The 12,921-nt window shown below is 44.0% G+C and overlaps 1 protein-coding gene across 7 annotated transcripts in view; it reads left to right on the top strand.

The window, feature by feature from the left end:
* LOC139576528 (serine/threonine-protein phosphatase 2B catalytic subunit gamma isoform-like) overlaps positions 1 to 12,901 on the top strand; it is a 70,654-nt gene extending 57,753 nt beyond the window's left edge. The window contains exons 9-14 of one of the 7 annotated variants that reach the window (XM_071402730.1): positions 146 to 271; positions 508 to 585; positions 1,082 to 1,172; positions 3,383 to 3,480; positions 7,523 to 7,549; positions 9,607 to 12,901. In XM_071402730.1, the coding sequence (XP_071258831.1) occupies positions 146 to 271; positions 508 to 585; positions 1,082 to 1,172; positions 3,383 to 3,480; positions 7,523 to 7,549; positions 9,607 to 9,749 (563 nt within the window). In that variant the 3' untranslated portion in view covers positions 9,750 to 12,901. The remainder of the gene's footprint in view (positions 1 to 145; positions 272 to 507; positions 586 to 1,081; positions 1,173 to 3,382; positions 3,481 to 7,522; positions 7,550 to 9,606) is intronic. The other 6 variants (XM_071402731.1, XM_071402732.1, XM_071402735.1 and 3 more) reach the window with 6 other exon arrangements.
* Positions 12,902 to 12,921: the final 20 nt, after the last annotated feature.

Below are 12,921 nucleotides of genomic sequence, written 5' to 3'. Positions count from 1 at the left end.
TTTCCGCCCCTCCAGGTCCACTTGGGCTGTCCCCAAAATATGACAACACTTGGCTCGTATTGTTTCCTGTGACACATTTAGTCTGTTAGTCAGAATGGCTAACTTGATCATTCTTTTGTTCTTTACATCTCACTCCAACTTCCAGCTGCTGTGTTAAAGTATGAGAACAATGTGATGAACATTCGGCAGTTCAACTGCTCCCCCCACCCCTACTGGCTGCCCAACTTCATGGACGTCTTCACCTGGTCTCTGCCCTTTGTTGGAGAGAAAGGTATGTAATGTGCTCCCTGTCCATAATCAGTGTTTTTGTCAGAGTTAAGAACGTGCCAGTAGAATTCCAGGAATGAGCATTGGAACATTCTAGCATGAGAGAGGGGTGTGTTTTGGTGCTAAAAATGCAACTACAAAAAAAAAACAGTACTAGGTCTGCACCCTTAAAGATGTAGCAAAGAGTGTTTTGGTGGTGGTGCTAACTGAGTTGTGGCGGTACCTCCCTTCTCCGCACAGTGACAGAGATGCTGGTGAACGTGCTGAACATCTGCTCAGATGATGAACTCATGTCAGAAGGAGACGACCTGTGTGGAGGTAAGAGGAACAGCCAGGATTTAATGAGGCACGTTTAAGTCCCCCGCACCCCTCCTAACTCCACATTATCACGAGTGTTAAGAAGGTAAAGCTGGTAGCTTCATTTTTCATTACAGCTGGTTCATCAGCGTGTCATAACAGCTCTGTCAGACAAACACACGCAGTCTCATGTCTGGAGATCATCTAGAACATCTCAGGAGTCACTAGAGATCTGACGGAGCTCAACACGACATTCCACTGTACGCTCCTCTCCTTTACTCCTCTCCCCTCCGCTCCCTGTCCTCCGCTCCCTCCTCCGCCTCCTCCTCCTCCTCTGTTCCCCTCTACTTCATTCCTTTTCTCCTCTTTACTCTCCTTTCTTCCCTCTGTTCCCTTACTTTTCTCATTTTTTCCCACCTTCCTCTGCTCTATGATGTTCACAGACTATTTCAAGCAGTAGAAAGCATTATAATGCCCAACCAAATGCTTAGAATATTTTATTGTTGTGTTTTATGAGAAGACGGTGGAATCCCAGCAGTGCGCAAGGAGGTGATTCGGAACAAGATCCGAGCCATCGGGAAAATGGCCAGAGTCTTCTCTGTTCTCAGGTGAAAAAGCCTTTCGCTCTCTCTGTCTCGTCATCACACACGACAGCATAAAGGCTGAACTAAACGGCACACTATTCCCTATATAGTGCACTGTTTTTGACCAGGGTCCATAGGGCTCTGGTCAAAAGTTGTGCACTATACAGGGAATTGGTTGCCATTTTGGACGCAACCATACTGAAAAGGGAAAGTCAGACTTGGAGTGAATGGAGCAGAGAGGGATGGGAATAGACTGGAGTCTCTATTTTTAGTTGAGACTAGAATGAGTCTAGTTTATGAAATGAGTGAAGTCAGTTTGAAAGTGCACAATGACTTCATGTTTGAAAACACAGTGCTGCTTTTCGATAAGGATGAATGAACAGGCAACAGTGAGTCATGGGGCAGCACACGGTGAGGCTGCATAATGCCATTAGACATGATTCCAGATTAATGCTGTCTATGTGATTAGCCTGCCACACAACTGCAATGGGGAGAGGGAGATATGTAGATCAGCACAGAGATCCTATAATTCAAGTCTGTTCTAGAAGTAGGCCTATTTCTTTATAGAGCAGGCTGTCTTTCACAGTGGCCCATATACAGAGATATCATGGGATGCTGCAGCTGCTACAGCTCTGTATGAGCAGAAATTATGAGTGTTTTAACATATGTAAACTCAGCAAAAAAATAAACGTCCTCTCACTGTCAACTGCGTTTATTTTCAGCAAACTTAACATGTGTAAATATTTGTATAAACATAAGATTCAACAACTGAGACATAAACTGAACAAGTTCCACAGACATGTGACTAACAGAAATGGAATAATGTGTCCCTGAACAAAGGGGGGGTCAAAATCAAAAGTAACAGTCACTATCTGGTGTGGCCACCAGCTGCGTTAAGTACTGCAGTGCATCTCCTCATGGACTGCACCAGATTTGCCAGTTCTTGCTGTGAGATGTTACCCCACTCTTCCACCAAGGCACCTGCAAGTTCCCGGACATTTCTGGGGGGAATGGCCCTAGCCTTCACCCTCCAATCCAACAGGTCCCAGATGTGCTCAATGGGATTGAGATCCGGGCTCTTCGTGGCCGTGGAAAAACACTGACATTCCTGTCTTGCAGGAAATCACACATAGAACGAGCAGTATGGCTGGTGGCATTGTCATGCTGGAGGGTCATGTCAGGATGAGCCTGCAGGAAGGGTACCAGAATGAGGGAGGAGGATGTATTCCCTGTAGCGCCCAGCGTTGAGATTGCCTGCAATGACAACAAGCTCAGTCCGATGATGCTGTGACACACCGCCCCAGACCATGACGGACCCTCCTCCTCCAAATCGGTCCCACTCCAGAGTTCAGGCCTCGGTGTAACGCTCATTCCTTCGATGATAAACGCGAATCCGACCATCACCTCTTGTGAGACAAAACCGAGACTCATCTGTGAAGAGTACTTTTTGCCAATCCTGTCTGGTCCAGCGACGGTGGGTTTGTGCCCATAGTCCCATTTGTTGCCGGTGATGTCTGGTGAGGACCTGCCTTACAACAGGCCTACAAGCCCTCAGTCCAGCCTCTCTCAGCCTATTTCGGACAGTCTGAGCACTGATGGAGGGATTGTGCGTTCCTGGTGTAACTCGGTCAGTTGTTGTTGCCATCCTGTACCTGTCCCGCAGGTGTGATGTTCGGATGTACCGATCCTGTGCAGGTGTTGTTACACGTGATCTGCCACTGCGAGGACAATCAGCTGTCCGTCCTGTCTCCCTGTAGCGCTGTCTTAGGCGCCTCAGAGTACGGACATTGCAATTTATTGCCCTGGCCACATCTGCAGTCCTCATGCCTCCTTACAGCATGCATAAGGCACATTCACGCAGATGAGCAGGGACCCTGGGCATCTTTCTTTTGGTGTTTTTCAGAGTCAGTAGAAGGCGTCTTTAGTGTCCTATGTTTTCATAACGGTGACCTTAATTTCCTACAGTCTGTAAGCTGTTAGTGTCTTAACGACTGTTCCACAGGTGCATGTTCATTAATTGTTTATGGTTCATTGAACAAGCATGGGAAACAGTGTTTAAACCTTTTACAATGAAGATCTGTGAAGTTATTTGGATTTTTACGAATTGTCTTGGAAAGACAGGGTCCTGAAAAAGGGCAGTTTCTTTTTTTGCTGAGTTTAGTTACTAAAAGCTTTATTAGATCTCTAAGGTGTTTGTGTCTCTCGTTCCCTCTTTCTCCCCTCTCTTTCTTCAGGGAGGAGAGTGAGAGTGTGCTGACACTCAAAGGACTGACCCCCACTGGGTCGCTGCCTCTAGGAGTGTTGTCAGGGGGCAAAGAGACCTTGCATACCGGTACGTGTCTCTCACCCCCTCAAACTCCCCTCTCCTCCCCCACCCTGCTGTCGCTGTCTTTCTCTATCTCTCTGATGCCCCCCTCTCCCCCTGTCCCCCATGCCCTAGGAGGGCGTTGGGGTGCCGTTTAACACTGTGCCGTTCTCCCTGCGCTAACACAGGCTTAGCCCAACCGCACGGTAAACTGAAGGATGTACGCTTCACTGAACGTTTTGCAATTTTTACATTTCGTTATGGAAAACAAAATCATAGACCCTGCTCCTCTGCGTTCCGTTTTCAATTATGCAGTCGAGAGGGAAACTATCAATGCCACTGAAGCCTACATATGGGACGCAGCCTTTGTCTGTCTGGGGCTCTGTGTCAAGCCAGTAGTCTCGAAAACCCGACCCGAGGCAACAGAGAATGGTTTCAATGACGGACTCTTTTGGCATAGAGGAACTACGTCACTGCCTAAAATACAGGGAATCTTCCCGACAAATCACGAGGCAGACATGCCAGAACATCGCGATTCAAAGCCAAAGTTTGCAGGCAAAACCTTTGTTGTGGTTTTAGTTGTAGCTGATGTGCCATCTAGTCAAATGGCTACCCAGACTATTGCATTGCCCCCCCACCCCCTCTTCTACGCTGCTGCTACTCTGTTATTATCTGTGCATAGTCACTTTAATAACTCTACCTACATGGACATATTACCTCAATTACCTCGACACCGGTGCTCCCGCACATTGCCTCTGTACCAGTACACCTGTATATAGCCCCGCAATTGTTATTTACTGCTGTTCTTTAATTATTTGTTGTTCTTATTTATTTTTTAGGGGTATATTCATAAAACTGCATTGTTGGTTAAGGGCTTGTAAGTAAGCGTTTCACTGTAAGGTGTTGTACCTGTTGTATTCAGCGCATGTGACAAATTTGATTTAATGCGAACTAGCCACTTAATGCACTCGTAAAAAAATAACCTCTTTGTTCTCCATCTTGCTAGCTACTATTTAGTATTTTATTAAAGCCGATAAAGTAGTAACGAAGGCAGTGTCGTAGTTTTTCTTTGCCAAAAGAGTCATTGAAACCAGACCCTAGTCACTGTGTTGCCTAGGGTCAGGTTTTCGAGACTAGTTGGGTAGAAGAGGAGGGGGACTGAGCTGTGGGCGTGCGGTTGGAGGGGGGCTGGACCGAAGAGGCCTGTCACTGATGTGGTCAACCAGCCCATCTAAAGGTCAACCAGCCCAGCCAGCTGGGGGAATACACACACACGGCGCAGGAGGACCTGGTCTGTCAGCAGGGAGGAGAGAAGGGAATGCTGGGGTTTGGGGGCTGGTCTCCTCCCAGGCGAGGCAGAGGTGTAGCGAATAGAGTTAGAGCTGTAAGCATTCGGACGGAAACCACATGACATGACCTTTACCAGAATGACATTGTCTGTGTTTGCGTCCCAAATGGCATCCTATTCACAATAGAGTGCACGACTTTTGACCAGAGCCCTATAGGCAATGGTCAAAGGTATTGCATTATATATAGAATAGGGTGCCATTTAGGGGACGCACCCTGTGTCTGTCAGCCCCTCCAGTCAGATGTGTGTTCTGGTTCATTACATCCCCTGTTTGTTGTTTCTCTTCACTGCTTCTTAGCACTGCTCTAGTGACATTTTAGGGGTACGCTGTCCAGTTTTGACTGCAGTGCTCTTTAAAAACCTGCCGTGCCAAATTAAGAAGGGAAATGCCTTAGCCGAGCTATTTCTATTCCACTCCTTCTAAGATGTTTTATTGTCACACACACTGGATAGCTGCATCGAAATATGCCTTGCTCAAGGGCACATCAACCGATTTTTATTTATTTGTATTTCATTTTTAAAATGTTCACCTTGTCAGCTTGGGTATTAGAACCAGCGACTTTCCGGTTACTGATTTTGAAATTCAACGGAGGGCAGCATTTTGTGAGGGACTAATTGTTTGTTAAATCAATTTGCGGGGGACGCACCGCTCTCGAGCTTCGCCTCTCCCGAGTCCATACGTGAGTTGCAGCGATGAGACAAGACTGTAACTACCAATAAGATACCACGAAATGGGGGCGAAAAAAGGATAAAATGATGTCTCGCGGGCCGGATTGAAGTGTCCGGCGAGCCGTACTTTGCCCCCCCTAGCTCCAACCGCTAGGCTACCTGCTGCCTGTATGACTATAACAAATGAAAGACGGTCTTATAGCTGGATTCACCACCAGTTATTCTGTGAGTGACACCAGTAACAAAGCACCTCATTAAGAACAACTCGAATAGAAAGATTAAAGCTGTCATCTCACCACAGTTCTCATCTGTCTTCATCACATGTATGTGTTCCTTTGAAAACTGAGCCTAAACACACTTCATTATGACAATGTGAGACGTAGTGAGGCGCCTTTATTGACTTCACAGGAAATCAGTTCCCTTCTCCTCAATCTACGCACAATACCCCATAATGACAAAGCAAAAACAGGTTTAGACATTTTGGCAAATGTATTACAAATAAAAAACAGAAATCTTATTTACATAAGTATTCAGACAATTTGCTATGAGATTTGAAATCGATCTCAGGTGCATCCTGTTTACATTGATCATCCTTGATGTTTTTACAACAAGATTGGAGTCCATCTGTGGTAAATTCAATTGATTGGACATGCACACACCTGTCTATATAAGGTACTACAGTTGATAGTGCATGCCAGAGCAAAAACCAAGCCATGAGGTCGAAGGAATTGTCCGTAGAGCTCAGACAGGATTGTGTCGAGGCACAGATCTGGGGAAGGTTTCCCAGAAATTTCTGCAGAATTAAAGGTCCCCAAGAACACAGTGGCCTCCGTCATTCTTAAATGGAAGAAATTTGGAACCACCAAGACTCTTCCTAGAGCTTGCATGCTCGGCCAAACTGAGGAATCAGGGGAGAAGGGCCTTGGTCAGGGAGGTGACAAAGAACCCAATGGTCACTAACAGAGCTCCAGAGTTCCTCTGTGGAGATGGGAGAACCTTTCAGAGGGACAACCATCTCTGCAGCACTCCACCAATCAGGTCTTTATGGTAGAGTGGCCAGACGGAAACTACTGCTCAGTAAAAGGCACATGACAGCCCGCTTGGAGTTTGCCAAAAGGCACCTAAAGACTCAGACCATGACAAACAAGATTCTCTGGTCTGATGAAACCAAGATTGTCCTGAATGCCAAGCGTCACGTCTTTAGGAAACCTGGCACCATCCATACAGTGAAGCATGATGGTGGCAGCATCATGCTGTGGGATGTGTTTTAGCTACAGGGACTGAGAAACTAGTCAGGATCAAGGAAAATATATATGGAGCAAAGTACAGAGAGATCCTTGATGAAAACCTGCTCCAGAGCGCTCAGGGCCTCAGACTGGTGCGAAGGTTCAACTTCCAACAGGACAATGACCCAAAGCACACAGCCAAGACTACGCAGGAGTGGCTTCGGGACAAGTCTCTGAATTGCCCAGCCAGAGACCAGACTTGAACCCAATCAAACACCTGACAGAGCTTGAGAGGATCTGCAGAGAAGAATTGGAAAAACTCACCAAATACAGGTTGGTGCAGCGTCATACTCAAGAAGACTCGGCTGTAATCGCTGCCAAATGTGCTTCAACAAAGTACAGAGTAAAGGATATAATTTTGTTTTTTGCAAAATTTTCTAAAAACCTGTTTTTGCTTTGTCATTTAGGGGGTATTGTGTGTGTAGATTGATGAGGGGGAAAAAATATTCAATCAATTTTAGAATAAGGCTGTAACGTAACAAAATGTGGAAAAAGTCAAGGGGTCTGAATACTTTCCGAATAGACTGTAAGCACGACCTAATTCTATATTATTATTATTATTATTATTATTCCTGTCCTCTGTTTGTCAGGGATGTTTTTCTCCTGCCTGCCTGTTTTCTCTGATTTGTGATGGTGATAATGGGGGATCTCGTCTATGATTGGTTGTTTGGATGATTCGGACTGTCTGTTCTGTGGTTGATGATCTCTGGTTCTTTGCATTGATGACTCACTTTTCTCCTTCTCACCACTACTCACATTTACATAGCCGCCGCTGAGGCAGCGGAGGCAAAAGGTACGCAAGCGGTCCCCGGATCCCTCCCTCAGTGTGTTGTTACTTTTAACCCTTCCAACAGGGCCCTCATTCTTTATGCACCCATGTTGTCCCTTTTTAAATGTTCCTTTTGTTTTTGTTGGTCATTCACTGTGTGTGTGTGATTTGTGAGTTTTGTCATGGATTGGTGTACTTCACTTTGCAAAATTGCTGCTCTTGCATTACCAGTTCCTGCTACTACTGTACTTGCATGATAGGACTCAAATGCCCAAGCAGTGGGCACTCCATTTGGCAGGAAGGACTTTAGCTTGAACCTCAACATGCACTGTATAGTTACATTATTCCTGGGTTCCTGGGTCCTAATTACACTATGTTGACAATGATAACATAAGGGCAAAGCCTAAACACAGTCTTCACCGATAGGCTACAGATATAGATACCGATACAGTGAGTCAGGAATTTGGCCTAGCAGTGACATGTTGAGAAACAGAGACTTGTTAACAAACAGCTGTAGGCAGAGGTCACATGGGTGAGAGCTAGATTCCTTGCCACTGCTGCAGGCAGCTCGTCCCTGAGCAAAGCCAGCTAAGACTCTGCTAGCCTAGGGAGCACCTCCCTCCTCCTCCTGGCTATCCAGGGATATATTCAGAGTCTAATCCTGTTACGCTGCTTGGCTGTTGCTACTCTGTCACTGTCTGCTTCTGTTGGCATGTTACTGTTCTAGCATTCAGATACCCTCTTTGATCGCATACACGTTTGGAGTAGTAATAGGTCGTTTGGTTTCTGTCAAAATATATTTTGTTGATGTCAGAGCATGTTTAATAGCAGGGGTGTCGAACTCATTTTGGCCCGGGGCCCACATTCAGTCTTCAACGAGGTTCCGGAGGGCCGCACTGAAAGTTTATTTCCTCTCTGTCAACATGTTCTGAAGAAAGTCCTCTAGCCATATGGATTTTAGAATTTCCGATGCTCCCTGACTGTCTGACTTTCATTTAGGTGATTATTAGCGAGCTGGACATGGTCAAGAAACTGTATGAATGTAGTTAAATTATTGTCATTTTTTTTACTCAAACCACCCGCGGGCCGGATTGGGGAAGACCCCTGATTTATAGCCACCTATTAAAGCTGCAATATGTAGCTTTTTGGGCAAGTTGACCAAATGCACATAGAAATGTGAGTTATGGATCTGTCAATCTCATTGAAAGCAAGTCTAAGAAGCGGTAGATCTGTTCTAGGTGACCTATATCTAGGCTTCCAGATTCGTTTTTTTGCGTGTTTTACCTTCGGTTTTGTACATCAGCTGAAAATACTATATTTTTGTTTATGGAAGAGATATTTCACAACAGTTTAGATGGTACAATGATTCTCTACAATATACTTGCTTGTTTTGCCACGGAAATTAGGCGACTATTAGAATTTTAGCAATTTCAGATTTCTGCGTAGTGCACCTTCAACTACAACTAATGTTTGCCTTGCAATGATACATTTCTCATTAACAAACCAACTAACTTAAGATGTTATTTAAAATTGCAGATCTGTTTTCTATGAGTGCAGTTTCATTGATCACATTCTCCTATTGTCAACTGTAAAACATCCATATTTTCCTCTTATTCTAAATGTTTGCCTTATTGTTTTTTTGTTGTTGAATAGTTACTTACAGTATATCTCTCGTTTGCCCATGTTTTCTTTGTGGTTTTTACTTGGCACTTGGAATTTTACAGTAAGTCCCACATTCACTGTGAGGTGTTGTACTGTAGCTTGTTCTGTGGTTTTGTCAACAGTACTAGGACTGTGTATTCACCGTACGTACAGCTGTTGTATGTCTGCACTGTTTGTCTAAGGACTGTCAGCTATTACCTGCATTTGTAAGCATAAGAAACTTGAGTTTACTAAGGACATACAATTTGACACAATAAAGGCAAAACTAATGGGTTAATTTTGCAGGTTTTACCTGAAGATCCTTATTGCAGATCCTTAAAAGAGATGGCTAACTATTTTTCACAAACATTTCAAGTTGAAGCATTCAAACTATTTTTCCCCTGTGATTTCTAATTTCCCCTCTCTTTTCTTCCTTCCAGCTATTCAAGGCTTCTCTCCCACGAGGAAGATCAAGGACTTTGCGGAGGCGCAGAGCCTGGACAAAGTCAACGAGAGGATGCCCCCACGCAAGGATGGCCAGCAGCCGGTCAACCCAAACACCCCCAAGAATGGCACAGACTAGGCCCGGAGAGTGACCCCTCTCTCATCCCCACCAGACCCAGGCCATGGCCCTGTCTCATACACCAAAACTATCTCCTCTCGCTCTCTGTTTTCTATCTCCCTCATTCTCTCTATCTCTCCCTCTCTCTATATCTCCCTCTATCTTTCTTTATTTCTCTCTCTCTCTCTCTCTGTCCCATTGTGACTCTTCACCCAGCTGGCCTATAGTTGGACAAGCACAGGACATGTAGGTAGGGAAGACGCCATCACACTGGGAGAATGGTTTCAGCCACCACAGAGTACAACCATGAAAATAAACAAAAAAAAACGATTTTATTTATTAAATGAAGTATATTAAGTATATTATGTAAGGCTACAATTTGAGTGAAAGCATACATTTCTAAGATGTTCAAATAAGCATATAACTATGGTAAATGTCAAAGATAAAGACCATTTTGTAAATTTGAGTTGATGATTGAGGTAGCTAGTAAAGGAGACCTTATCCTTTATTAGTCAATTAAAGTGTTTCTATTGTTATTTTATGTGCTTTGCAAGGGAAAGTTGACTGAATCTACAGATATCTACAGTTTGTGTGCTCTCATACATGTTTGTCCATTTTTAAAGAATATTATGTGTGTTAAGTAGAGAGAAAATAATGAAGGGAACAATTTGACACCATTGCAGAAGATTATTTTATACCTCCAGCAGAAGTTCAGTAGAACTGTTTTGTTCTTCTGTCCAATTTCTTTGGTAAAAACCTTGAAACCACTGAATGCTATTTATGCTGCTTTGGGTCAACTTGTTGCTCCTATATTTTATAGTTAGGTTAAACAGGATTTAATTTGACAGCCTTTAGTCAATCCTTGACAAACTGCCCAGAATTTCAAAATGATTTGTCAAAGAATGTAAAAAAAGACTATGGAAGAATTGATCCTAGTTTGCTACGATCATTGATGTGATGTATCACTGGACGGTGATTAGTTTTTCTAGTGTTAGGTGTTCTGCATAGTGTTTTGATAGTTGTTTTGCAAGCTGTCACTAACCAACAGTTACTACCAGTGTGTTTAACTGAGGTCAGTTGGGGGGGGGGGGGGGGTTTATACACTGTGTGTACAAAACATTAGGAACACCTTCCTAATATTGAGTTGCACCCCTTTTGCCCTCAAAGCAGCCTCAATTCGTCGAGGCATGGACTCTACAAGGTGTTGAAAGCGTTCCACAGGGATGCAGGCCCATGTTGACCCCAATGCTTCCCACAGTTGTCAAGTTAGCTGGATGTCCTTTGGGTGGTGGACCATTGTTGATACACACGAGAAACAGTTGAGCTTGAAAAAACCCAGCAGTGTTGCAGTTCTTGACCCACTCAAGCCGGTGCGCTTGGCACCCACTACCATACTTCGTTCAATCCATGTCTCCGTTGTCTCGAGGCTTAAAGATCCTTCTTTAACCTGTCTCCTCCCCTTCATCTACACTAATTTGAAGTGGATGTACAAGTGACGTCAATAAAGGATCATAGCATTCACCTGGTCAGTTTATGTAATGGAAAGAGCAGGTGTTCTTAATGTTTTGTACCCTCGGTGTAGATATTCTGCAAAACCAAAGTCTGATTCAAAAGGGATATAGGCCGACGGTATGTATTGAAGACAGCCACCAGTACCTTGGGTGTGTGGTGCCCCCATTTGGTTAGCTTTTCTGGGACATTGAGCGGGGAGCGGCCTACTCTTCTTGAGAGTGATGTGCTGAATGTGGAAGGAAGAAAGTCATCATGGTTCATGGTGAAGAAACATACTAAACACAAGGGAAGAGCAACCAGTGGTGTCGTCTTCTCAATGCCCTCCGTGACAAGATGGTGGAGAAATCTTTCCCATGGAGCAAATGGTAACGCCACAGATATGTCCCAAAATGAACTGAAGCTTCCGCGTGTTCATTATTTTATGTTTTAGATAAGATTTCTCTGTTGAAAAAATAACGACGCTTGGTTTGATTTCATACTGCTTTTCTTGTCAACGCTACATAAATGAATATTCGGGGCGTTTCTTGACAAAAGCTGTGTCAATGTCTCCATCTACTGTTGATGTGATGCAGATGCGTTCGAATGACTCCAATGTTGTAAACGTAAGGGAAAGCTGGCCTCCCAAATTGGCTCCAATTCAGTGTTTTAGTTGCTAGCAGTTTGAGGAAAGCAGTACCCTGAAGAGGAGTGGATTGAGTCTTTCAGTGTGACGCTGTGAAGATTTGATGTTATCGGAATTTCCATTCTCTTTAGTGGCTCTTTGTCCATCCTATGAGTTATCGCTCCCTATGACACAGTTTTCACTATCTGTGGTAGAGCAAAGCTGTGGACCTACAGTGTCTCTACATTGATCATGTAGTAATGTCTGATGGTTCTTCTGAATGAATTTGATTGTGAGTATTATATGGTCTTAACACCTTTTTGGTACATAGTAATCGTTCCTCCATGGCAGGAACTGACACTACTTTTATAACACCCACTCTCAACCCTTTAAGGATTGACTTGATTCTTTAGGACTTGTGACTCAATGAACCGGTGCTTAGTTTTAGCCCTAGATTTTTGGGGGCTACAACTGCTTGTCTGACACTCCTCCCGTCGCGCCACATGTAGTTATTCTATTGTGTTTTATCATTCAAGAAAAGCTTTTAAGATTTTTATTCTCATGTGAATTTTCCCTTTTATAATATATATTGTAAGGCTTTTAAACGAGTTGCATTCAATGTGCCATGCCACTACCAAAACACACGCCGACACCTGTGTGTGACTGGTGAGGAGAAGGGAAATCAGAATGTCCCATTCTTGTGTTCAGCAGTGGTCATGGAGAGATCTTGGAGCCTGTTTCAACTCAACATGGGTCAGGTTCATCTGAGTTGTGTCATGGCCCAGATGCTTTTGTTTGTATTTAAAAATGTGATTTGTTTCTCTTCAATGTATTGTGCTCCGAGTTAGAGCAAGTACAGGCCCCGTGGGAGGGCCGTTTTTCTCACCTCTTGTCAGTTTCTAAACATATCTCGAATGTACAAAAATATTTGTAATTAAAGTCTCTTAATAGCTGTAAAAAGGGTGAGAAAAAGAATTTTGTCAAGTACAGTGCTTGTCATGCGAGGCCATGAAATCTATGTAGATGTATCACTTAAAAAATAAAATTTAAATGCAATGTTTCTTGTTCTCCCTGTCGTGG

This window comes from Salvelinus alpinus, chromosome 5 (genome assembly GCF_045679555.1).
Source record: "Salvelinus alpinus chromosome 5, SLU_Salpinus.1, whole genome shotgun sequence".
NCBI classification, from domain to species: Eukaryota; Metazoa; Chordata; class Actinopteri; order Salmoniformes; family Salmonidae; genus Salvelinus; species Salvelinus alpinus.
Note: the sequence above shows the minus strand (reverse complement) of the source record. Positions and strands in the feature narration are given on the sequence as shown.